This window comes from Scatophagus argus, chromosome 23 (assembly GCF_020382885.2).
Source record: "Scatophagus argus isolate fScaArg1 chromosome 23, fScaArg1.pri, whole genome shotgun sequence".
Taxonomy (NCBI): Eukaryota; Metazoa; Chordata; class Actinopteri; family Scatophagidae; genus Scatophagus; species Scatophagus argus.
Genome location: NC_058515.1, coordinates 9355218 through 9382380, shown reverse-complemented (window position 1 = coordinate 9382380; position 27163 = coordinate 9355218). Strand labels below are relative to the sequence as shown.

At 40.2% G+C, this 27163-nt stretch overlaps 1 protein-coding gene and 1 long non-coding RNA gene across 4 annotated transcripts; both read left to right on the top strand.

Annotated features, from left to right (window-relative positions):
* The first annotated feature begins 222 nt into the window (after nucleotides 1-222).
* LOC124054820 (carboxypeptidase Z-like) lies at nucleotides 223-7754 on the top strand. Of its 2 annotated transcripts, none has more exons than XM_046381225.1 (11): nucleotides 223-726; nucleotides 1165-1194; nucleotides 1689-2063; nucleotides 3728-3955; nucleotides 4051-4286; nucleotides 4554-4715; nucleotides 4821-4979; nucleotides 5306-5441; nucleotides 5907-6046; nucleotides 6318-6417; nucleotides 7096-7754. In XM_046381225.1, exons 1-11 carry the CDS (start codon nucleotides 651-653, stop codon nucleotides 7452-7454), a joined length of 2001 nt encoding a protein of 666 aa, XP_046237181.1. In that variant the 5' UTR covers nucleotides 223-650; the 3' UTR covers nucleotides 7455-7754. The 2 variants fall into 2 exon arrangements, with proteins under 2 accessions (XP_046237181.1, XP_046237180.1); XM_046381224.1 differs by having other exon boundaries at nucleotides 224-726; nucleotides 1686-2063.
* Nucleotides 7755-14296: 6542 nt separating this feature from the next.
* LOC124054807 lies at nucleotides 14297-26219 on the top strand. 2 transcript variants are annotated; one of them, XR_006842484.1, is made up of 4 exons: nucleotides 14297-14466; nucleotides 17501-17668; nucleotides 18971-19017; nucleotides 26131-26219. It is a non-coding gene; the product is annotated as an uncharacterized LOC124054807 (long non-coding RNA). The 2 variants fall into 2 exon arrangements; XR_006842483.1 differs by having other exon boundaries at nucleotides 17498-17668.
* The last annotated feature ends 944 nt before the right edge of the window (nucleotides 26220-27163 follow it).

The following is a 27163-nucleotide window of genomic DNA, read 5'->3' as shown; positions in this document are numbered from 1 at the left end:
TTAGATTAGCTTAAACACAATGTCAGTGAGTTACCAGTGCATCTAATTTCACCAAAGACAGCCAATTTATAGAAACAATTTAAAAAATCCTAACTACTAACGTTACTAACGTTGAGGGTGTTTTTTTTATGTTTATATATTCATCCCAAACGGATGCCTTGAATCACAAGCAACCAATCACTCAGCCAATTAAACACCTGATGCGCGCTATTGGCCAAAAAAGGTCATGTGACCGAAAAAGCCAACGTGAGTGCAGTGAAGGTAAAGTTAACACCTTAATGAACTTTAATCCAGAGTCAAAACCTTACTAATTTAGAGAAAAGTCAGCAACGAAACCCAAAAGTAGGATAGAAAGCAACACAGGCCTGCGTGCTGCCTTGTCACTTTACCTTAAATATCCATAAATGAGCGCCACACTCGCTAAATCTGCGTGCACACTGTCAGGCACATATTCCTACTTCATCATAGAGACATTTCCTCTGTAACTCGATAGTTGGCCGTAATACGTGTAATAACGTCGCTTTGAGGGGAGTTGAGAGGGAAATTTCTGCAGACTTGGGGGAACTGACACACACGCACACACACCCACTGGCTGCGTGTGTGAGGTGCCACATCGGAACGGAATATAAAAACCGCAGAAAGTGAGCGACATGCTGCTGCTGGTCCTGCTGCAGTTGTTGGTCCTTGTTTCGTCTTCTCCTCCGCGATGTGACCCAGCAGTTCGAGGTAAAGTTTTTTCGGCTTGCTGTGAACTACTTTATTATCATACTGCTGCATGAACTGGACATAGCATATTTTCTTGTGTAGACCTTGTAGTTTTCTTGGTCCAGAAGCTGACTTCTATGCTGTAAAACGCTCGCATGTAACTTTTAAAACCGGAATGATAGTGAATACCCTGTGATTAGATTCTGGCCTACAGCTTATTATGGTTAATATTCCAGATGAAAGCATGCTTTTCAACCTTAATGATTAAAATGGTATAATCCTGTAGAAAAAAAGTGAGATCTCTCGTGTCTTAATGATATTTTGTAGACTGACATTTTAGAAAACTGATGAAGCAAGACCAGATGTCGGTCAAGGCCACAGTGAGGCATTTACAGAAACCGCTCTGCCATCTAGTGTCTGCTGCACTGTCAGCTAATCACATACTGATGTGTCTTGCAGGGCTGTGCAGGCCAACAGTGGAGGAAAAATGTAAGTCCCCTTGGGTTTTGATGAAGGAACACTGGTCTGAATGAGCTGTTTTTCCATCCAGTTATTAAAAAACTCAGTAGTTTTATTTTTTGAGACTATTTCACATTTAATCTTCACACCGAAGACAGATCAGGCTCTAAAACCTCCAGGGTGTTTGTACAGTTACACCATGGCGGACTTGAATTGAGCCCATTTTTTTTTTATACAACTAAAAGGATAAGATCATAAGTCACCCTGATCGTAGCCTTAATGGAATCTGGCCCAAAAGCCATAGGACCATCATGTGTATTTTTAGATGATCAATGACACTATGAAATATTCAAATTTCAATTTCCAGAGATAATAGAAATATTTGGAGCTAGATGATTGAAGACAGCGCAGTGGGGCTCATGATTAAGAGTGTGACACATGTCAAGATCCCTCGAAATAAAGACTGATGGTTTAGATCATCACTAAAAAAATCGTTCGTTCGTTTCCTTTTCCTTTTTTAGCAGCAAGATGTACGGACATGTTTCTGTCCTACTGCGAGGACATGGTCTACACTCAGACCATGTTCCCAAACATCCTCGGCCACAAGTCCCGCGAAGAAGCCGAGGCGGGTGCCGAGTATCTCCTCATAAGCGTGATTGAGTCTCTGCTTGGGGGAGAGTGCAACCCTGAGCTCCGCATGCTGGGCTGCTCCGTGTTGGCTCCCCGCTGTGAGACGGAGAAGGTGCTGAAGCCCTGTCGCAACACCTGCGAGGCGGTGCAAAAAAAATGCAGCCACGCGTTTGAGGCGATAGAGATGGCTTGGCCCTACTTCCTGGACTGTGATCGCTTCTTTGTCAGTGACCAAGAGGGATGTTACGACCCGCTGGAGGGCCTCAAGGGTGAGAGCAAATTAAAATATCATTGGTATTGTCACTAATTGTATCCTTATTGATGTTTTAAGTTTGGATTTTTCACCCCTTTGTTTTCACGTGGAAGAGAAACACTTTGGGTTTCAATAGAGCGTCTGGTTCGCTCACATGGTCATGTGGCTCACCTCAAAGTCCAACTGGAACGGCTTATTCCCCCATATAAACCCTGACTTCTACTGGGTCCTGTGGTTATTTTCATGTGTTTTCACCAGCAGATTTCATGTGTTTTCACTATCAGACCATCCTTATAAACAGCGCCTTAAAGCCCCGCAGAAAGGCAAACATTGTGTGTCAGTATTTTTTAAAATCTGTTGTACATTCATGGAGTGCAAAACTATTTAAAGACAGAAACAAAAATCATGTGCAGGCCACATGAGAGCACGAACAGCAGGAACGTATGCAGGACATAAGGAACTGATTTGAGCGTTAAGTTATCAAATTTTTTTGTGTTCACGTGTACTGTAAAATGTGTACATGGCTGTAAAAAGTTTTAAAGTTAACCAATGAAATTCACTACATCGTCTTAACTACTGCAGCAGTGTCTCAGATTCATTATTGCAAAATGTTTTCTGCCTCGAAGAATTTGGCTGAGGCGTCTGATGTTCCTGTCTGATCATGTGACATCAAGCTGCAGTTATAAGACGCATGCATGTGCAGAAAAAGGCATGTTGGCGAAAAGTGGATTCAAATTTGTCTTACCTTACATTAAAATGAATATCTTTTCGGCTTGGACTCAAAACTTAAAGACTTTAAACATGCCACCATGGGTTTCTGAGATATTGAGTTTTCCATTTTTTTCACTGTTTTCTCTGACATGGGCTGAAGAAACACAAATACAAACATACAAATCACCCCTCATTCATCCCTCACTAGATTTCTCAAGAGGCCAAAGCAAAAAAGTTAAAAGAGAGCCAATTTACATCTGTATTAACTTACATTCACCATCTGAGAGCAAAACTTCAAATGATTGCTTCTGCTTGATGTGTAAAGAAGTGATTGTTTGCTTTCACACCCACCATATCAACTGGTGTTTATAGCTTATTCTGCTGCCCCCAAGTGGCCAAAAAATGCATTAATGCTACTTTAATGTTAATCAAATGAGGGGTGTGGTTACTTCCTTCAAATATTAGGACACACAGAATGAATTCTGTTAAATAGGAAAATGCCCGTAATACACACTCGTTCTTGTTAAAGATTAGTAAGAGCAAACCCATAATAACACATTCACACTATAAACATCAAGCACTGGAACCAGAACTGAAAGTCGTGACAGATGCTGCCCAAAGTTCGATATGTTGTGTGTGGTTTGGGAGCTATTGCTGGTTTCTGTAAGTGTGAATGCAAAAATAAGAACAGATGGTTTGTTTACGAGTTTCATGTGTCAGCTGAAAGAAGCACATTCGGCTCATCAGGCATTTGGTGTTATAGCGACTTTCTGTACTCTCCTTCTGCTCTCTGCTGTACATTCCTTCAGACTCTTCAGATGTCCTATTTATAGCCTGGCAGCCACACAAGAGTGGAGAGAGCATTTTTGTTTGATAGATAGAAAATTTGTGGCCAGTCACTGGTAGATCTAAAAGCACATTGATCTAAACTGATAAGGCGTGCTGTGATTTTTTTTTTTTTCTTTACAGTGGAGCAGGATGTAGAGGCTGTTGACAGCATGGAAATCCCTCCTCCTGAGGATCCCGCCACCACAATGAAGTTCAGCTATCATTCCAATGCTCAGATGATCAGCGTCTTGAAGAAAACCGAGGAACAGTGCCCCGACATTACGAGAACCTACAGCATCGGCCGCAGCATGGAGGGCAGGGAGCTGCTCGTGATCGAGTTCTCGAACAACCCCGGCAAACATGAACTGCGTGAGTTAAGTTTGTCAAAGTCTGTTTAGGTAGTTCCTATCGCTCTTCATGATCGAGGAAGTCAGGCCAGTGACTGTAAATGTGACCCTCTGCAGTTGAGCCTGAGTTAAAGTACGTTGGCAACATGCATGGCAATGAAGTCGTGGGCCGCCAGCTGCTGATCTACTTGGCTCAGTACCTGTGCTTGGAGTATCAGCTGGGGAACGAGCGCATCCAGACCCTCATCAACACCACCCGCATCCACATTCTGCCCTCCATGAACCCTGACGGATATGAGGTGGCTGCTTCTGGAGTCCAGGACAATAGCAACGCCTATGATGATGAGGAGGAGGTCAGTTCTCCACAGTCACACAGATTCGTCGTTGTGCAGTGAAATGAAAAAATCAACTAGCTACGCCCCTTGTCAGCTAAAATAACAATAAAAGAAAACTTGCACACTGTCTTGGTTTTGTTTGCTGCCCACACATCATTTCGGTTTTAGAGACATTCACACCACAAAACCTTGGTGACTTGGTAAGTAGGAAAAACACTATCACAGATTTGATAGACAAAAGATAAATAAAGGCAAACACGCCAGTACTTTTTCTGAATTCCACAGGGTCACAGATACGACTCTTGGAACATCGGCCGAAACAACGCTCAGAACATTGACCTGAACAGAAACTTCCCAGACTTGACGTCCATTGTTTACAGCCGACGCAGACAAAAGGCCTACCGCACCGACCACATCCCAATCCCAGACTATTACTGGTTTGGTAAGGTACAGTATGAATCCTTATCCATATGTCATGTCAGTGAATGATATTTTACAGCCTAATGGATGATATCACTTGTTTAATGTCTTGCACTCACTACTGCAATACAGGTGGCACCAGAGACTTACGCCATCATGAAATGGATCCGCTCCATCCCGTTTGTGCTCTCCGCTAACTTCCATGGTGGAGACTTGGTGGTGTCCTACCCCTACGATCTGTCCAAACACCCGCTGGAGCGTAGCATGTTCTCCCCCACGCCGGATGACCAGGTGAACAAGCTCCGTGTAACACATCACCTCCAGAAAAGAAATACTTATCCTTGCCTCTCCTCATCAGTCAAAAGTGAATTGAATCAACACAATTAAAGAAGAAAAAGCTGACGTAACGTTGTCTTGGTAATCTTTGATGTATCATATCTGCAAGCAGAAACTAAATCGTGAATGAAGCAGTGAGGAGGAATTTTGTACTAAACAAAGTCCTGTAGGGGCAGTTCAAGGTTGATTCATTCATTCATTCAGTGATAATCAATGTTTATCTTCTCATCTGTGATGAACTCAAAAACTAGAAAAATAACCATCTGGTTTTTATTCCATAGGTGTTCAAGCTTCTTGCAAGAACATATGCAAATGCTCATGAAACGATGTCCAATGAAAATGCCCAGTGTGGATCATCTCGTGCTAACAGCCAGAAAGGAACCATTAATGGAGCACAGTGGTCTAGCTTTGCAGGCAGTGAGTAGACACAGTGAACATTAAACCCCAGTGACCGCAGTCGTGGATCAGCGGTTAGGGTGTCGGACCCGTAACCGGTGGATCGCTGGTTCGATTCCCCGTCCCGGTGTCCATGGCTGAGGTACCCTTGAGCAAGGTACCTAACCCCCACTGCTCCCCGGGCGCTGCACGCGGTCGCCCACTGCCCCGGGTTTGCTGTGTGTGTGTGCACGTCACTTGGGTGGGTTAAATGCAGAGAACAAATTTCGTTGGAGTGAGTTCCCTCCAATGACAAAATATGTCACTTTCTTTCTTCTTCTTTCTTCTGACTATGAGATTAAAAAACATGTGTCAGATGGTGCCACTAGAGGTCGCCATAAGACCAGAAGCAGTGAGAAAGAGCCTCTGATAGGTGTAGGGGAAAGGTCACAACTGTTTCTCATGGATTTCTGGGTCAAACAGTTTTGTTTTTTGTCTTCTGGCCAGGCATGCAGGACTTCAACTATCTTCACACCAACTGTTTTGAGGTGACCGTGGAGCTTGGTTGTGATAAATTCCCTCCTGAAGAGGAGTTATTTATCGCCTGGCATGAAAACCATGAGGCTTTAATCACATTTATGGAGGCGGTAAGGACGTGATTACAACTTACTGAAAACAAATCACTTCTTAACTATACTGTAAATTGAAGCTGTTATGAGTTGCTGTTCCTGCAGCGACATAAATATATCCACTGTACCAGATCAGGGGCTGCATCGAGGTGTGCAAAGTCATGAAGGATGACTGATCCTGTGACATTATTTAAGTCAGAGCTGGCATTAGATATGAGTGTAGTTTTTGTGCTCCTGAATTCTTAACTGATGCATTTGAAGCACTTTTGTCCTTATTGTTGTTGCTCAGGCCCATCAAGGTATCAAAGGCATCGTGAAAGACGAGGAGGGAAATGCAATCAAAGGTGCGCAGATATCAATCAGAGGAATACGGCACGACGTCACCACAGGTAAGAAGTGTTAGCTACTAACAAAATTTTCCACAGATAACAGATTAACTTTAGTCAAAGCTGAAACAGGTTTTGCTTCTGGTGGCCAACATGACATATTTTGCGAAGTTAAAGGCCACTCCTTTCTTTTAGTGTCAAACATCCATAAAGTTAGGAATATAAAAATCAATGCAGCAAAGGCTTAAATATCCTGACTTTCAGTTCAGTAGGTCATCCAAAAAAAAACCCAAAACAAAACAAAACAGTTTCCTACTGTACAATTTTCATACTGCAAGGGAGTACTGTTTTTCATTACATCAGTATGCACCAGTCCTTAAACTGTATATAGCATTCATGTCAACATTGAAATTGTAATTACACATGGGAAACTAACTGGAAAATCTGATTCGTCTGACTGGAAGTGCCTGAAAACCAAATAGGATACCTCACTTCAACCAAAATCAACATCTGTTACTCTGAGTGAATACAGTGTTATCTTGGAATTGCACAGTGTTTTTAACCCTCACGCGACCAACTCTGTAATCATACAGCTATCTTATCACATGACTGCTGCAGTAGACTCCCTGCCTGCTCTACACCCTTTTCTTTCCAATCCACCCTCCCCTCAGTTTGTAACACAGCCTTTCTCTGCGATGAGTAAACTGAGTCCAAATGCTCCACCTCCTTCTCTCTGCCCAGCTGAAAGCGGAGAGTACTGGCGCCTCCTCAGCCCTGGCATCCACATCGTGTCCGCCTCTGCCCCAGGCTACGCCAGAGCTATGAAGAGAGTCCACCTGCCTCCTCGCATGCACACAGCTGGCCGCGTGGACTTTGTGCTGCAGAAAGCTGCTCTAGAACCTGACATGCAAGAGGAGGATGTCACCATCCAGTCTATGGGCACCTATGACCGCTTTGACCCTTATAATCAGTACGAGCGCTACACCCTGATGGCTGATCTGAGCCAGAACCGCGAGGAGAGAGCAGAGAAGCCCTGGTGGTGGAGCTACTTTGTCCTGCCGGGAGGACCCGCACCAACATGGCTGCTCAAACACTATTAAAGGCTTCATTGGAGAAGTGGAAGGATGGCATCTCTTTCTACAGTAGACACACAAACTGAGCTATCACGTAATGAAAGCGCTGCTTTTTTTCTGGTGTTACACCGCAGACAAGTGTCAAAGCTGCCTGGCTGGCTTTCATGTTAGCTTTGTGCTCTGCTCAGTCCAAACTTGAAATCATAATGTAAGCACCTTCCAAGCTTTTGCCTTGACATTAACATACCTTCAGGTAATGACCCTGATAAGTTCAAGACTTTAACAGTTTTATAGTGGAAATAAAGAACTTTTATATGTATACAGTTAGAGTCACTATGTGAGTCCTTACAGCTGCTGGCGTTTATGCTTTTCATCTCTTGCAGCATCAGAGAAACGTAAAAAAAACACACACATAAAAGGAAAATATATAAAGACAAAAAAATATAAATACTCACATAATTTTCTTTTTTTGAATGAATAAGAGTCATTGAAGTTGTCTTGGTCCAGTTAGGTCTACTTGTAGGAGGTAATGAAACCAGGCGGCCACTAGGGGGCAGGCCGAATCAACATCTTGCACAATGCTGTGTGTGGTTATTCCTCCACACAATATACAGTTTGTACAATTAGCAGAAATAGTTCTATGCAGATGTAGGTTGAGTTAATTCTAATGATTGTAAGCTGAAATGATCATGAACAAGCTACTTTAGGTTATGCGTCTTCTGAATGTATTACAATAAATAACATACTGTACAAAAGGTACACATGCCTCCTAAAGACTTGTTGAGGAAATATTTCTGAAATTATGAAAATATTCAACTGCAATAATCTTCACCAGCATTTTTAACTTCCAACCCTTGAAAATGAACCGTTGTCTACTCTGAGCCACTGTTACATCTGATATAATATCAATAAGCAGTTGCACCAAAGAGTGATTATTCCTTCTCTGAATGTTTTTAAATTCTTTCAGAGGCTTGAAGTGGTAAAAGCACCTAGAGGTTCCACAAAAAACAAAAGGCAACGCTTGGAAAAACTCAAGTATGTTTTTCTTCTTCCCTGTCCTATTGATTTTCTTGCAACCCCTCAGAGGGCTCCTGACCACATACATATTTTGAAAACTCAGGTACAGCCTGCACTCAACCTGACCTGACTAATTCAGGACAATCACTAGAACTTTTGTCTGTATACAATTACATATCCACCTCCTGCACACCTGAGCAGGAGGGCTGATTTATAAACTTCAACCTATTTTCTGTTTGTGTATATTCCCATTTGTCAGTTTTATTGGGGAGGTAATGCATGCCTTGAATACTTCCTGCTGTGGAAAGATCATGGAGCATGTTTTGACTCATAAAAGTTCCAGTGATATTTCTATCGCCTTAAAACCATGCAGTCACAATAACAGACCAGGAAGGAATGAACTAAATAAACACTGGGATACAATGTATACTGAAAAGCTACAAGTCAGAGTACTAGCATGAAAAAGGAGCTGTGCAGCTGAATAAAAGCAGTTCAACAGCAATGGAGACTGCACCAAGACGATGAAAAGGTGTATTGTACTGCAGCCAAACTAGAAGAACTGCTTGATAGAACAGAGAATGTAAGAAAGGATGAAGAAAAGAGCTAAGTTGGCTGAAAAAAAAGCAGCCACCACAACAACACAGCCCCAAATGGACACACAACAATAAAAAGTAGTGCAAAATGGTGTGAAGCATGCAAGAGCATCGCCAGCCGAAGGATCCAAGTGAAGTCCCAAATCTCATAAACAACAGAACAGAACATCTTAAGAATTTTCATGTAAGGTCATGAAAGAAGCATGGGAAAGGCAAATGGCCCCTGCATAAAGGCTGAGGAATACCTTTTCTGAATCACAGAGAAAAGTCTGCTTAGTGAACTAGTTGACCCATGACAAGTCAGTTAAATAGAAATACCAGGCTTCTCATGGGATTTACGAAACACAAACACATGATTTGGCACCAAACTCAGTCAGCTGAGCAGCAGGGGAGAAACCTCCATCTATACAGTTGATCTGGAAAATACTATACATTGTCCCAGGAGGACAAATACACTGCCTGAGACTGGCCAGACATTTGAGGTGCCTGGAGACTGGTACTGGTACAGCTGGGAGGGAAGTATTCATTCAGTGCATAATAATGGAGTAATCAGATCAAATGTTACCTCATCTATGAACACTTCTGTCCGAGTTGGGTCAGATTTTGATCTCCAGCAGTGGTTGTTTAACAATGAAGACAGCCAGGAACTGACTCCTCGTTCAACTCCATATTTTGTTTTGATTGAGACCCCTAGTGGCAGAAACTGCTGTGCGTGTGAAAAGGCAACCTGGTGGTGGAGCCTGAAGTTGTAAAAGGTTCACTTTCACTATATAGACAAATCGGATGAGTCTGTTGTGGAAGAAGTTGACTGGCCCACACAGAGCCCTGACCTCAACCCCATCCAACACCTTTGGGGTGAACTGGAACAGAGACTGTGAGCCAGACCTTTTGATCCAACATCAGTGCTTGAACTCACTGTTGCTCTACTGCATGAATGGACATAAATTCCTAACAAATACCTCAAAATCTTGTGAAAAGCCTTCCCAGAAGAGCAGAAGCTGTTATAGCTGCAAAACTGTCTGTGTATTTAGAATGTAATGTCATTAAAGTCCCCGTTAGTGTAATGGTCAGGTGTCCCAATACTTAGATAGATTTATAGAGTGTATTTTAAGCCACATCTCACAGCCTCTCTCAGGTGTTTATTTTGTCACCATGTGCCCAAAGTATGGAGAGCAACAACACAGGTGGGGAGCAGTGGGAAAGGCTCTTAATACGCTTAGCCGTTTGAAAACCAAATATTTATTGGAAATTCAGTGACACTGTTCAGATACCTTTTGATGTCCCAGCAACTGTTGGTCTGTTTTGCTGTTGTACAGTATGTGCACGTTGATTCAGTGCTTACAGATTACATCTAAGCAGATCTGACTCATTTGTAATCATCGGTTCAGAGTCTCAAATGTAAATACAGTACTTTGAAGGAACAAAGAGGGTTTACTCATTTAAAAACTACTTCCATTTGCCTCCGGTGTAAAATATGCTCTTAGGAATCAAATTAATATATGATAAGCTGTCTAATGCTGTGAGTGTACATCCAGCATCAAGAGATCCATAACATCTTCTAGTTGTACATCAAGCACATGCATAAAGAGATCATGTAATGGAGTGTGACTTGATATTAGCCACTGTATGTATACTCTGTAAGTGATTTTTCTGACTTTCTGAGATTTAGTGAGAAACCTTAAACATTTTTAGGTGCAGGTACTGTCAGTGTATTTGCAGTTAGCTATGAAAAACTTGCTCCGTTGCTCCACAATTTAACCTATTTTAGGAATGTGGAAACTTGACATTGCTGCCATCACAATTCCTCCCATTGTGTGATGGGACTGACCCGAACCAAAACACTGTGTCAAATAGCACCTCTTTCTCTATGTATGAGGGGGGTTGGTTTTACTTGTCACATGCTTTTTAGTGAACACATATGAAAATCCCATGTAGGATAGACCCTGTTTGCTTTTTCTGGGACCGGTTCCACGAGCTGCCCACATCAGGTGGGGTGCTGGGTCACCAATTACTTGGTTGAGGCTGAGAAAGTAGCATAGAGCTGCCATGAGCTGCCATGTTGTGTTAGCATCAAGTAGGTAAGTAACGCCTCATTTCAGTTCAGTGAAGCTGTTCTCTGTTCTCAAAGGAGCTTTAATACGCTTATGTCCCCACTCAAGATCAGTTTGTAACTATGATTATTTATGAACGCTTGGTCCACTGTGTGAATATAGTGCCACCAGGTGTCAGGATCACAGCAGGGGGTTACTTTTATTTCATTCATTTTTTAATACTCTCATTAACATGCAACACAGGAAGCTGTCTTTTCATTATGTTCATTATTTCATGTTTTTTTCCATTCTTTCCATTATTTTGAAACTAAATTAACTATTAACTAACATTTTCCCTGTCAGTTCTCTAAGATAATTATCAATATCAACAGAATTTTATCATTATTCATAACAATGTCACTCAGAATCCATCTAGGGAGGCCACAACATAAACCCAAAGGATTGTGAATTAATTATTGAGACAGAGAAGAAGAAATTCTGGCGCACAAATGCTGATTATTTTTTACTAACTTTTCTCTAATTGTTATTTTTTTCTTTTGCCATGAGAGATTTGGTTGGTTCAGCTGCACAAATATATCTTCCCTCCTAACTACAAATCAAAATGAACATATTCTGTATTGGGCGTTGCACAAATAAAATATATTTTGCTGTTCAGCATTCAGTCTATCGGGTTGACGTTGTCATTTTAATTTATTTGATAGGCATTTTGTTTTACCTGCTAACAAAGTAAACATGCAGATGTTTTGTTGTATCCTAATTCATTTGCTGTTTGGGGATGAAACAGTTCCTCTGTTAATGAGGGCCATGAGATCTGTCGAAAGAAATCTGGCAAGTAGATTTTGAGTCAAGTACAATTTCCAAGGCCAAGATTAAAGAAGTGAAAAACGTCCATGCTGTTCTGAAATTTGACAGCGATGATTTGAGCCATCTGAGATCTTCATCTGGCATGTTGGAATCAGCACAGAGGGCAGATTTTCTGTCTGCACGGATTCTGACTTCAGTTTTTTGATGCAAGATTCGTAAAACAAGTTTTTGGATGCAACTGGCTGAACTGATTCTGATTTGTTCTGCTGTAAGGTCAAGGTAATATCTTATTTGTTTCTGACGCTAGAACCAATGCCCTGCAACAGGTGTGTGTAAAAGCTGAGGACACCTTGCCATGAAGAAATGAATCTGACAGGAAAGTGGGGCAAAAAAACCCTTCTGTCACTCACACATTTCACCCAGGGTTATTGTACATCAAGTGAAAACCGTGCATACTCTCACAGTACTTCTGTATCTTTGTGGGCGTAACTATATTCTATTTTTATGATCCTTCCAGGGGAGATTCTCTGGGCCCTGCCAAACTCCCGTAATTGCAAAAACAGCATTTCATTTCCTAATAATGGCTCAATGTCAAGTCCAATTCAGTCTGCTTGTTAAGCGGCAGCAATTACTGAATCGTACATGTGCAGACAACTCCTCTGGTGGGTGATAATAAGCTACTTTCATTGTTACGGACCCTGAACAAACTTGGGAGGGAACACGTGAAGCAGAGATAATACAACCAGCCGAGCGTGAGTGTACAAAACCTTGTTCTTGTAGAAACCCCCTCAGCTATGACAATAGCAGGTCCAACTGGGTTAAGGTGATTCCACTTTAATAGTGCTGGGATTCCTAACCACAACAGAATATGACAATAGAAAATACAGCTGCCCGTTTGCGAAAAGTCACTTCCTTTAGAAAATAAGACGCTGCGTCTGGGTTGATTGACTACAAATGTTCATGAACTTGAGAGGCGCTTTGAGGATTGGAGAGTTTCTTTGTTGTGTTTTTTCTGTTGGTATATTTGGGGTTTCTCCTTCAGCGTGACGGTCAGAGGTCGCTGTACAACAAGGCCACACAGGCTTTAACTTGACCTGCAGGCTCGGACGAAGAATCTTGTTTGTTGACATGTTCTTCCCGAGTTTGATTGTGTTCATTTGTTTTGGTTTGTCCCTGCAACGCACTGGTACTCTCTTATACTGAGATCTGAAGTCAGTCCTTGTCAGGTCATGGGCCTTTGGGAGCTGGAACAGGGGCAGCATGGACCCTCAGCTTTTGAAAGATTTAGCATGTTAAAAGAGTCTACAGCCATACTAGCAGCTCTGTGAGACTACAAATCTGACCTGATGGTGACTTTAATGGAAAATTGGTAGATCATTAAAGTTATTAAAATTCATCTAGACATCCAGACATTAATGAATATCTGTACCACATTTCACTCAAATCCATCCAAGAAATCCAAGACATGTCAAAGCATCACCAAATGATTCATCCTCTGGGGACAATATGTAATAATATCAAGATATACTCTTCCTACTATTATGAAATGGTTGGCTGACCAAACCACTGACATTGGCATCCATACAGCAACATGCTAGTGACATGGTACTAATAATTAAAGCTTTGCAGTTGACACAGATGATTAGATAATTGAAATAAACACAAATTTCAGTTCCTAGCACTGTTGGCGTCTCCAGACAGCATTTTGTAGCCCAAATCAATCAATGGAGGCTGTGTGGAGGAGTCTTAGTCTTTTAGTGTAAATTATTCACTAAAGGTTATCAGCTCTTCTTTATCATGCAGAATATGGAGTTGTAATGTCTTCTTTGCAAAGTCTAAAATTGACTTGCCATCAGAGCCAGAAAAATGTCTCTTAACTTGTTTTCTACAAATACAACATATGTTTAAGCAAAGACCACAAGGATCAGTTGTATCGGGATTTGTATTCAACCTTGACAAGATGATTTATTAGCTGTGGTTAATCTGAGCCCCTACACTGATTTATTGCCACATCTGAATTCACCGTCTTGTCTTATCTAATTCCCTTGGAGTGAACAGAAAAACAGTAAGTTCAGAAAACAGAGATGCACACTGACAGCCACTGAAACTTTAGAACCACTGACTCTGGACAAAAAAAACAAAACAAAACAACAACAACAAAAAGAATAATTCATCATTGCTTTAATGTAATTTCATTTTCACACCTTTCTATATTTTAGATGTAACCATATTCAAAACCACAGTGAACAAAGACCCCACGAGATGATATTTTTACTCAGTGTTCTGTATTGCTTTCAAACTGCATATTAAAGCAGGACAAGACAAGTTATTTTTTTTTTTAGTAATCTTAGTTAAAGGAGATAAAGCTTGTTTGATTGATGAGAAGGTTAGATGAGAATAATTTGTTAACACTTAGATGGTGGCTTGTTTGGCTGCAATTCCCATTAATGCCCACCTGGGCATGACACTGTCCAGGAAGTCACAGCTTACAGGAAGTTAAATACTTTTTTGGCATCTTTAAACCTCTTTCACTCAAAGAACTGGATAGCCTGAACATGTCTCCTAACACCACAGGTAAGCTGTGTGGTCTTATCTTTCTAATTTGGAAATTTCACTTCATTAAGTTTGCTTGTTTTTTTTAAAGCCTGCTATTAAGCACACATGTCTGTAGTGGGTCAGTCATTTTGTGGAATTGTTTGGTACAGATAACTTTGGTCTGGTTTGCTGTGAAGACCAGGCAGGTCTAAATTAGCTTTATCAGTGCTAGCCAGTGGAGTAAGCATTGAAAAATGTGCTGAGAAGATTCCCAGGCTGTGGGATTGATCAAGTTTGAGTGTGTGTGTTTAGGTACTGACAGTACCTGGACTTTTTCCAGCACATGAATATTAATATGCATACTTTGCAACATGGAGTTAAATTCATTGTGTCATAGAGTAGGAATATTTTGGCACATTATCAGGTGTTGCATTACACTGCTTTCATATCTGGTGTCTTTTCTCGGCTCAGGGCCTTGAACTCAGACTTTGAGATGACCTTGTATGTGTGTGTTTCTTGTTACTGCATTTTCTCAGCGATGAAGCAACAAGCAGCTGCTGTTATGGCTTGTCATTTTTAGAATATTTACCTGTACAATGTTCAATACTCATGGACTTACTAACTGGGGATGTTCTCTTGCTGCTTTGTAAATCTGGGATTCATAAGATACTAGGAAAGTTAAAATGGCTTCCTTGATTGTCTCAACCAGTCGTCATTGTTTGTGTCTAAGTGTAGGAGTGTGTGAGGCCTTGTATAAGGGCAGCACCTTTGTGCACTCGTTTTATCTGCAGAAGCATTTATTTTTGAGCGGACAGTAAAGTGTGAGGCTGATATTTCAGTTTATATGTAGTTTGATGTACTGGAGTATTTGTTGTTTGCTTCCTTTTTATTTGTATGCAAAGCAGCTCAGTGTCACTGTGTCTTCAATTCACACTACGCTCTAAATCCATGAGTTTGAGTGACAAAATAACAAAACAAAGCAGCTTTAAAAGTGCTGTTAATGTATACCATTTTCCCACAATGCAATGCACAAGGTAAATGGAGGAGCTTGACTAGAACTACTCTAGAAGTAGTAGAGTAGTGATTTTTTTTTTTTTGAAGTCACTCATGTTATTATATATATGATAATATTTACAGAACCAGGTACTCAGCTCATTGCTCCTAAATTCACAACCGTTTGGTGGTTTCCCCAGGATCATAATTTAAGTTATATTGCATAGGTTTAGCAATGTGTTGTCATATATTATCTTTAAAACTGTAAGACACTTTTTGTGTTGAGACTTTGTTAAGATAATAGATAGATTGTTAAGTTTGGTGATATTCTGTACAAACACGATAAAAAGATCAACAACAATGAATTGATCCTACTAACAAATATTTTCTGTGCAGCCAAACCTTATTTCTCTGTTCCATGATTGACCTCCAGTTTTGGCCCAAAACACATCATTGAGCTACACCATCCAGCTGGTAGACAAATTCACCTTTTTGAGGGATTTGTTGAAAGAAGAATCAGAGGAATATAGAATAACATCAGCCTTTAAACCACAGACACAAATGAATTAATACCTAAATACCTAACAGTATTTAGATAGCTGTATCCTCTCTATAATGTGCAAACAACACATGTTTGTAGAAGGAAATCATTTTTGCTTTCTTTGCCTGTGCCTTTTTTAAACTAAGCAAAAAAAAAAAATTCCTTGTTGGGAGTGAAATAATAGTGAAGGCTAATGTTAGCGTGGTTAAAGTCAACTTCCCTCTCACAGGAGGGGATTCTCCTGAGCTATTCTCAGCAGTGTACAGTCTAGACACTCCCAATTTAAGGCCAGAATAAAACATAAAGCACAATTGAAATAAGTGTTCTTGATCTTAATGCACATTATTGCTGTGTCCCAGGGATAAAACACTTAAAAGTCAGTCATGAAGAAGAAAAAGCCCGAAGGCTCTTTAGGCTGAGTACACGTCCGTGATGCACCCAGCTACTTTAGCTGTCATGCAGCAATATCTCAGAGCCTTCGCAGGGTGCACTGATGCTTGGCTTAAGCCATTTAGCAGCGCCCTGGTTAACTGAAACCGACAAAACTTCTGATTCCAGCCTGATCTTAGAATAACACCCCTGGCGATTGTGAAGCTGTCTTTGCCCATTTCATCCAGCGTGGTCCCACAACTGCATTTGTAGCTGACAGAGATGCAGAAGGAGAAGATGCCGTATGATGTTACAACTGTTACTCAGAGAATTAAATTAAATGGAAAACGCTGCAATAAAAAAGAGAAATCGGATCTGGCTGACACGCAAAGGAAAAGGGGTGAGACTTATCGCTCGGAGAGAGTGCCAGACTAAAGGGTGCAGAGGTTCCATAACATAAATAAAGTAAGTTGGCATTTGGCCATTTAAAGCCAATGGGTGCTCCAAAGGGCAAAGTGTTGGATGATTCCAGTCGAATTTTTGCCAAGAGTTGCTCTTTGCGCAGAGTAGTTGCCCAGAATCATGCGGAGCAGCACCACTGGGTGAGGAGATGTTTACAGCTGAGTAGAAATGTGAACACTGGGTATGTGAGGAGTCAAATTTGTTCATGACACTGAACAAAATTTCATTGAACAGCACGTACGCAAGAGTGTAAAGCTTTAAAGTGGCTGCCTGTGCAACACAAAAATCTTTAGTGACATTTTCTGTTGTACTGTGTGGCTCCAGATGGATGTTTGTTCCTGTAACGCAGTGAGTTAAATCCAGTTTTCTGCTTCTTGATTGGATATGCTCATAGACAAGCACTTGATGCTGCTGTTAATCACGCATTCTCTGGAAGCACAACAATCCATGTTTGCATACATATGGCTGTGATTAAACATTGATAAGATAAAGCCAAAAGCCAATGTTAGCATTCAAGTCAGCCAACACAGTAGACTTGTGTGCAATAGATATAACTTGGAAAAACAGGAAAAACTTGTCCTGCATATGCTAATAATTATTAGCATGGTGGTTTGTATAATTTGTTTGGCAAAAAATTCTAATCTTAAGGTCCTCTTACTTTTTTTTTTTCAGACTTTTTAAAATACATCTCATGTTTTTGTTCAGCAGGTGGAGTTTGCCCAGTTCACGTCACATGAGATCAAAATTGGTCAGGAAGGCACCAGAGTTATGCACCAGGACCAGACAAAAAAGATGCTGCCCATAACCGGACAAGAGCTCTAGGATCATAACTGTGAGGACGATCATGAGATGCAGTTTAAATCGTCTAAGAAACCTGTAAGTGGGGCTTAAATTGAAATGTTTTTATTGTACAATTTATTAGTTCTATTACTACAATTTTGCATTAATATGAGCACTGGCAGAAAAAGCTGATGCAGTCTCACACATATTTACAGTTAATTTAAATGATTTGAATTAGGTTGACTTGGTTTCTTTGTCTGCACTAACTGTGTCAGTGTTCTCTGTAACATCTAGCAGATATCAGACATCGCAGCACAGCAGTCAGACAATTTGTAAAACAAATGTAGTTTATAAAGGCCAGTGTTTCGTCACAGCATGCTCATGCGAACAAGTTAATTAAGCATAGTTCCATGCACATGAACTTTAAGCTTGTATTAGAAGTCAACAGAGATCTGCCGTTAGGTGCACCAAGCTAATTATGTGATGATAAATCTTCTATGGCATGAGGTAATTTCTCAGTGCTCTTTAAAGATAGTAGAGAATATGGCAGATAACCGCTTGAAGCCTTTGCGAGTCAGCAGCGGCTAAGCTAAATGTGGCAGCAAGTGTCAGGCCAAATCAATACACGCTTCCCAGGATTCCTTTGGTGCCATAATCCAGGCTGCGGTGGGCACTGACCCTGGGGAGGCCTGGGCTCTTGTTTTCTTGCCCTGTTTTTTCAAAAGCAACTGCACTTATGGATATGACAGCATTGAGCACAAGCTAATTACCTTAAAAAAAGAAGAAAAAAAAAAAGCGTTTGTGCTATAAACCGCTTAGCTCACATCTGAAACACGTTGAACCCTCTCTTCCCCACATTGGGAAGGTGTTTACAAAAATTTTAGATGACCTCAAGCTCAAGAGCTGCGTGATTTTTCACTCGCTGTGAAACTGCACTCTTAATGTGGGGCACATAAATGATTTATGTGTCAAATACTCCTTTTGGATGCTACTTCACCTCACCAATTCATAATTTGACTGAATTTGAACTGTATTTTGCACGTATTTCTTTGAGCAAGGCCCCCCGCGGTCTTCCATCTGATTTCACACATCCCATTAAGTCATAATCTTGTATTATCTGCCTTAAAATAACAAGAGGATAATCCTGGCATCAGGCTAATCAGCCATGAAATTGAGGAATCTCCTTGACTGGATTCCACTGCAGCTAGTTACGACATGATGTGTAGAGTGTGCAACAATAAAATGAAAAATAGTTTGCATCCATAAAAATGTAGATTTTAGACCTCAACATTCAGTACATAAACATTTAAATGCTTTTGAATATAAATATGTACTTCTGACGAGTTCTGAGTCGATTTTCTCCATCCTTCTCTTACCAGAGATATTATTTCTTTCCAGGATGAGGAACTGGAGGTGTGCGGAAGAGGATTTCCACATCTTTCCTTGTAAGTGGTACTCACTTACTTAAGCCATCAGCCGGTCATTAAAAATGTAAAATTAACATCTTTAAAGTGGAACACGATTCAGTTCTGTGCTCAGGAGGCAGTGAAGCGCAATGCTTGCATATGAAATGCATTCGGTCATCCCCCTGGCAACAGGGAAGGAAAAGGTGCACTGAGTGAAATGAAAGCAGATTGCTTTTATTTTTTATTTAGAGAGTTATTCTAGATACTGAGTCACAGAAGCCCCGCCATCATAAAAATCCTTCCTCCTTCCCGCTCAATTGAGGCTGTTGCAGGAAAATGTTGCAGACTTGAGTCTCTGTGGGAAAACATGAAGCAATCATGTATTATTATTGTCTCAGACATTTTTCTCTTCTAAATATGCCACAGATTTGGGCTGCTGACATTATATTCCTGCTGGTGCAGCCAGATAGCTGGATAAAGACAATTTTGACAGTATAACAGACTAGTTTTATCCCTTTTTATCAACATAACAATGAAAGGGTTGGTCACAGAGCTGCTAGGGGTGTGTGTGAAGTTTGATGCATCTGTTAACAAGCAGGATCTCTTATGAAATGTGCTCTCGTCCACACTAATGTTTGGCCTTGGGCATAAATGTAAATGTATTCATGTGTTTCAGATGTGTATGGGATGTAATGTTCTCCACAGTGTCAATTTCCTGCATAAACGTTGTATCCGGTTCCTTTACGTAGCTTAAACTGCCCTCTGTGTGCTGTAGAGCCTGACCTGATCTGATTATAGCATCAGCAAATCATGGATATATGAGTATTTGCATTAGTAACCCTTTAATTTCTTCCAAAATAAAATATTTCAATAATTCTTGGATACCATGGAAAATGCCTGCAAAATGAATGACCTTTCCACCAGCCTCAAATATATTTTGTAACTGGGTCCAATCAGCCTCATAACATGATTAAATTAGACCTGCTAACATTGCCATTGTAAGCATGTTGGCATATGACTTAAAACCATTCTGTAGCATAACAGAGCCACTAACATGCTTGTATCATGGTCATAATTCTTTAAATTATTAATTAAATTGGACAAAAACACAGGGTTTAAAAATTCATCAGGTTATTCTTAGGGTCAGAAATGAAGCCTCAAGTTCACAAAAACAGAAAAAAGTCCAGTATCAACTGGACTGTGGTGTGTGCAAAGTGTTTTGCAAAGCTTCAGCCCAACTAACAAACATGCTTTTAAAATGCAGTGCCAACCAAAGTTGCTGTTTTAATAAAAATACTACAGTCTGACCTTTTTACGTTCTAATCTCATAGCTGTTACTCGTCGTCAGCTCAATCTGCACATTTCATTACAGTTTCCGAAAGCACCTACTGTGGGGTTTTAACTAAGGAACAACTTTCTCACCGAGGGTTTAAAGGCACAAATCATTTCCCCTTCTTGTCATCATCAATCATAATTACACCACAATTTCTTCACCTTGGATCAATTTGTGCCATTGAGATCAAACAGCCGTGTTAATGGGCGCCCAGATTTCTCCCAAGGTAATCTATATCATGTGGTGAGAGCAGTAGCCTTTCAAGCTTCAAGTTAGCTCATGCTGTATATTGTTTGTCACCGAAACAGTTTTCCCCTACAGCTAAAATGTAAATATAGACTTTTGTGTCGCTCTTGGTCAGTCATTTAGATAATTATGGCTATTTGAAACGTCTAAATATTTTATTATTATTCAAACACAGTGCTGTTTTAGAAGAAAGCATTTATAAAAATAATATTTAAGTACTAGATAATAACTTTTCTGTGCTTGAAAAATCTGCTTTTTAAATGTGGTCGCTCTTCTAATTGCAATTGACAAGTGAGCAGGCTCTAATCATCATTGTTTCAGTCACAACACAAACTGGGTCTTCAAAGGTTTCACCCGTGGTGCAATTACACCAAATTACTCTCACCATTTGGAGTCAGTCAGGGCCTCTGTTTTCAACCGGGTCTGCTCGTAAACAGGATGTTTCAAAATCTTATGAATGGATTTACATGAAACTTTGCGGAAAGGCTGTCCAGGGGAGAAATAAGATTCCAGTCATTCCAGTTGGACTCAAGTGGGTGTAGGAGTGTACAGACTTTACACCAAAAAAAAAGGCATAAAGTCCAAACAATAGATTCATGGAAAACCATTTTGTTGTTGTGCCTATTAGCAGATGGTTTCAAAATGTCTGCAAACATTTAAAAATGACAACGTTAGATGGGCCTCCAAACCTCCAGAAAAAAAGCGAATGAAATCACAACATAACTGCTTTCAAAAGGCACCGTGACGTACTTTCAAAATTCAAAATGCTTTATTGTTGCGCTGTCTTTCCTTTCATCTCAAACTGAGCAAAATCCAAACATGGAATTTAATTCTTCACATTTCAGATAGGTCTGGTCTTTGAAGTGTGTGACATGGTTTTCCAATATGGAAGAAATCAGAATGCGTGGATTAAATCATGATGCATGAATCATCTCCTTGACAAACTGATCCCATTGAAGAAGGCAGTATCTTATAATTGAAAGCTTTGGAAAAAAAACTAGTAAAGAAGAGCTTGATTTGTGATTGTTGTGACGATAAAACAACATTCAAACTTTTGTAGAGCTAGTGAAGGAAAAACTTAAATAGAAGTGATCAGCTGGAAGAATGCAATCTTAGAACAGCATGTAAATAACTGTAGCTTGCGTTACATGATTGCATTACAGTTGACTCTGCAGACTGTTTTTGGGCAGTGTGAACTTTTTTACAATTCTTTTGAAGGCTTTCAAAATAAAACTGCTGGCCGGTTTTCTCAGTCCGCCAGTTTCCGTCAGACGAATGTGAATGTAAACCTGCGGAGAAGCGGGCATATTGTACAGACAGTATAAGATAAACAGCCAGGATGAGTTTACTTGTCTTTTGTTTTGCCTGAGTTAACATAAGCCAAAACACTTGGACAACAAGTTTAAAGATCAATTGTTAAGACTCCTGAACTGTTTCATCACATCATCCCAATTGCAAGAACCACATCATAAACTCATTGCTTAAAGCCATTAGCATGTCCATACCCAGGAGATGTAACGCTATAGTGTTGGGAAATACTGTAAGAAACAGACAGCTGCAGATGAAAGGCTGTGTGCCCATCACTGTTCCTTACATAATGTGTTTGTAGTTAGCATGAGGCGGTTGTTTCTCACCCCCATGTACTGTAGTTTAAGCACCCTGTCACTTCGAACTAGCATGATCTGAATTTTTTTCTGGGTGACTGCCGACAATGCTAATGCCTTGGAAGTTGTGTCCTGTGGCTCTTTTGGCTGAAATCAAACCCAGAGCGGCAGCGGGTCGAGCCAAGCAGCAGCTATGCCCACTTGTGCAGGACTGGTAATCCAATCCTTCGACAAGCTCGTCTGGGATCACTGAGCAGGGGAATAGAGGCCTGATCCACCAAACTCTACTCATATTTCATCACTAACTATAGTCATTAAGGAGTCTGCATCAAGATTGGTGATAATCGAGACTACAAACAGGAGGGTCTTAGTATTTGATTTGTTCTCATTTACATATTGCTGCTTTCATTCATTTCATTAGTTCTTATTCATGTCTGAAACATTAAACTTTTTAAAACCTTTTGTAATCGATTGTTTAGTCTACTATATATACAATCTGGGACCAAGTTGGCCTGGGTCTGCTCCAGTCGGTGTTGACAGTTGGCAGATAAAAATTATACAGTGTGTCATATGTAAAAAGAAAAAGAAAAAAGATCCAGTCACTGCCAGTCGTTCTCATAAAATGTCTTTCAAACATGTCTGAGGTTTGTGGTTTGAGGTCAGACATCACTTGTGTGTCGCTTGAGAAGGACATACCGGCGAATAAACAGCTTTACTTGAAGTCGCTTTGTTTTTGCAACCTCGCCCCCAATTCCCCTTTGTAGGCTACAATCCTTCATATCTCTCCATCCAGGATCTAACCAAACTTTGTGCTTTTTCCTCTTTTTTTCTCTTTTTGCCTTTATTCAGCAGAAATCACACCGCAGTTAAACAGCGAAAACTGCTGGTCGTTCATGTTTGTTCTGGTCTAAGAGCCCGTGACATGCAGTGTTCTTGTTGGGTTTGCTGGGTCGTCCATAGGAAATCCAGTCGTTACTGACCATTAGTTCAGTGTGTATTTACTCGAATGTAAGATGAGGGCAAAGTTTGCACCCCGTGGGAAAGGAAATACTGATCTTTTCCTAAACTTAACCACACAGTTTTTGTGTCTAAACTTAACCAAAGTGCCGTTTCATGTTAAGCATATGTTTGAAAGGCTTTGTGGCAGGAAGCCTTTGCTCTTTGGCCACAAACCAAGACTACCTTGATTGTCTGGGGGAGACGCATGAGAGTGCGACACAGCGGTGGTATGTGATGAGCTGGGAAAATAAGAAATATTCAATTCAGTTTTTTCACTCGGTCATATCAGTTCTGCTTTGTATAGACTGGATAGTTAAATTCAACCATCAAAAAGAAAATTTATAGTAACAGCTTACTTTTGATTGCAGGCTGATTTGTGTCTGAGTGGACGTGACGAGGTGATTCCACGTTGTATTGCCATTAAAAAAAAAACAACAAAAAATGCTTTTGACTCCAGGAGATACAGACCACCTCTTAAAACTGCTGACCAGGTTTGACCACTGGGGCTTAGTACTTATGTATGCTTGGAGATAAATCTTTTCATGATCATTAGACAACAAGTGTTAGCATGTTATGGTTTCTTTGTAATATAAAATCCAACATAACAACTAACAAGCCATTGAAAGAGCTAGGTACAGCTTCTAAACCTGATAACTGCAATAAGTACGTTTCTTATTACTAAAAATCGTATGTTTTAAATTATATGCAGTATATTGTTTCCGCTAAAGCCCTGGCAACTACTCCACAAAGATATGTCAGTACTAACATAAACGTCCATGTCAAAAACACCAAAGCAGACCTTGTTGGGCCTCACATCTTAGGGCTCCATGGACAGTATTCATTTTTGTTTGGTGCTAGAAACTCCTCCATTAGATTGAGAATATTGTGTGACATGTGACCTTGGGAAAATCTAATCCAAATTCACCGAAAAAGTGAAAATTATTTTATTTATTTATCGTCACATTAAAATCTCTTTAGCAGTTTCTCAAGCATTTTTCTTTGCTCATCCAGCTGTCCAGAACTATAGTTTTTTGTGGTATTGGTGCAAGAAAATCAATAGTGATTTTCCATACATCCATAAGGAATAAAATATACCATGGCTTCTTTCTCTTATTGTGAGATAAATAAATTCCTTTTCAGCCTCAAACAGCAGACAGACAGGACATTTACCATGCAACCGTGACTACTGTCTTTTTATTTAATCGCAGACAATGAAGATTTTTTATTAATTTATCTACTGGTGAAATATTCATGAGCAGCTGAGCAATCTTTGGGCCACACACTCAGGATAACACTTGACCACATTAACATGACAGCGTGCTCTTTTGCAGCACATTCACATATACAGCAGAAAACATTATTGTTCAGTTTGTGTCGGCTCCTGGCAAAAAAAAAAAAAAAAAAAAAAAAAAAAAATCTGTCAGAGTGGCTTTACTGGTTTGCAGCTCAGAGGAAATACAATGAATATTATGCACTTGATTGTCACAGATGATCAGTATCAGAATCATTTCCAGTTTTGCTAAAAAGTTATGACACATGCGAGCAATGCTTATGAATTTGGCACCAGGGAGCAATCAGGAGGGGAGACCTATAGGACCTGTTGTGCTCATTTTTCAGCTGGCAGCTATTCAGAAGTGCTAAACAAGCACTAGCAATACATTTTCATAGTTGGTATATACATTTTTAAAGCTTAATTTGCCTATTTGCTGGTTGTTATCCACACGCCATTTTCATGAAGAGACCCATCCCCTTGTATCTTGTAAATGACCTGTTCTAAAAGGGCTGATATCCCTGTTCCCTCCTTCAATGATGAATAACTGGTTTCTAATTTCCGAATGTGTGGGCGTTTAATGAGGCCTAAGATATTTTATTCTCCTGCTATAACGCTGTCTACAAAATTGTGCGCTGCTGAGTGTAATCATGCAACGCTATCTGGCACAGACACTCTCTGGCAGCAGTGAGGCAAAACCTGCAGCCCAGAACTGCTCCACTTAAGGGAGGCTGATGTGAGAGGAGCAGACAGGCGAGAGTGGAGGGCCCTCCAGTCATGCAAAATGCAAAAGAAATATGACTTTATTACAGCTCCCTAATGGTGACATAACAATCTGTTCAGCCACTTCTCTCCAAATCTCAAATCTCTTGGAGAGTGCTTCGGTCTGCAGGATGGGTTTGAAAGTCTCTCGGTATGAGTGAGTTTAAACACAATTGAGTTTGAAATGCAACTTTGACCTGCTCGTCTCTCTCTCTCTCTCTCACTTTATCTCCATGTCAGAATGATAAATGTTCTGAGAGAAAAAAACAAAGAGAAAACTGTTGTTTTCAGTTTAATATCAGTCATATCAACTGTGTAATCAGTTAAGGAAATGGCAAAACATTTTGAGAAAAAGACTTAAATGTTTTTTCCCTATACAGGTTTCACATATCTGTGCATTAGTATGGAGTTAGAACCTAGTGATTAGCCTAGCTTAGCATATAAACTTTGAATCAGGGGGAAACTAAAGCCTGGCTCTCCCCGAAGCCAACTGACGACTATTTCCACAGGTTTGAGAAATAGTCGATCAGCCAGAGGTAAGTAGCAGGATTATTAAACTGAAGAAAAAGATGCAGAATCGTCCTGTAAAATCATAAACTGTTTATGTTAGGACTAAACAAAGCTGCTATGGCATATTTTGAGAGTGTCGGGTTATGTGTTTCCCCCTACCTCCAATCTTTATGCTAAGCTAGGCTAATAGCCTCTCAGCTCCAGCTGTGTTCATAACATACTGACATTAGAGTGGTATCAATCTTCAGGGACTTCTGGCGAAAAGAAACACAAATATTGGCCATAAACCTTTCAGGGCAACACTAGCAATGGTTCACTATTTGATGGCTGGTTTTAAATCTTTAACAAGGAACATTTTGCAGCTATCTATTTGTGGTTTTAAGAGATATAAAATAAACACCAACTCTTCTGTTTTCTTCTTTCCGTAGGGTTTGTGGAATTAAAGTGGTGAATAATACATGGCTGAAAGCATCCGTCTCTCTGAGTTGCCTCTTTTGGACACCAGGGGATCTGAAGGCAAGTAAACAGAGATATTTATGAAGCGTTGTTTGATTTCAGAACAAACGGACGAGTGATCAAATCCAGTTGAGTTCACCACTCACCTGGTTTTAAAAGCACTGTGTTCTGTTGATAAAATTCCCTGGAAAATCACCTTCTGGCTTTGTAGTTTCCAACTTTCATCTTTAATAGGAGATAATAGCAAGACCTTTAGTGACCTGCTGGTGTATATATGCAGAAAGTTACTGCATGTGTAGAAGTAGAAGAACCTAAGAGCAAAACTTGTCAGCCAGTTTGTCCAAATTTGATGAGGGCTCAGTAATATCTTGGCTTTGGAGCATAGTGTAGCTCTTTTATTAAAAACTTTCACGGCACTGTTTTCACAAATTGAAGTCAGTTTGCTTGTTACATTGAGTGCATCTAAGACTGTGCAAACAAGTTTAAGCAAGGTCACATTACTTTTTTTCACGGCACTGTTTTCACAAATTGAAGTCAGTTTGCTTGTTACATTGAGTGCATCTAAGACTGTGCAAACAAGTTTAAGCAAGGTCACATTACTTTTCTTGTACATGAAAACGTATTTCCCATTCACCTCTAGCCTGAATGATGGACAAAACAGTTTCTTACTCGTATCAGGAATTTCACTTCACATCATTTTCAGGGCCAAGTTTTCATAGAGCGGAAACATAATGTGACTGTGCCTTCAATCTGAGAGACTAATTCCTAGCAGAATTACAATAACATATTGGACATGTAGGATTTAATATTTTTGGAGTTTGACCCATAAAGTAAAAGCTAATATCTTAACCTCTGCTCCCTCATCTGTCTATTACAGGTCACTTTGCAGATGATGTATTGTGTAATAGTAAAGAAAAAAAAATAGTAAACAACTTTTTTAGATGCCATCTTTATAGAGGGAGGTCAAGCAGGAAAGTGTGGGTGTAAAGTGGATGGTGTTTAGCT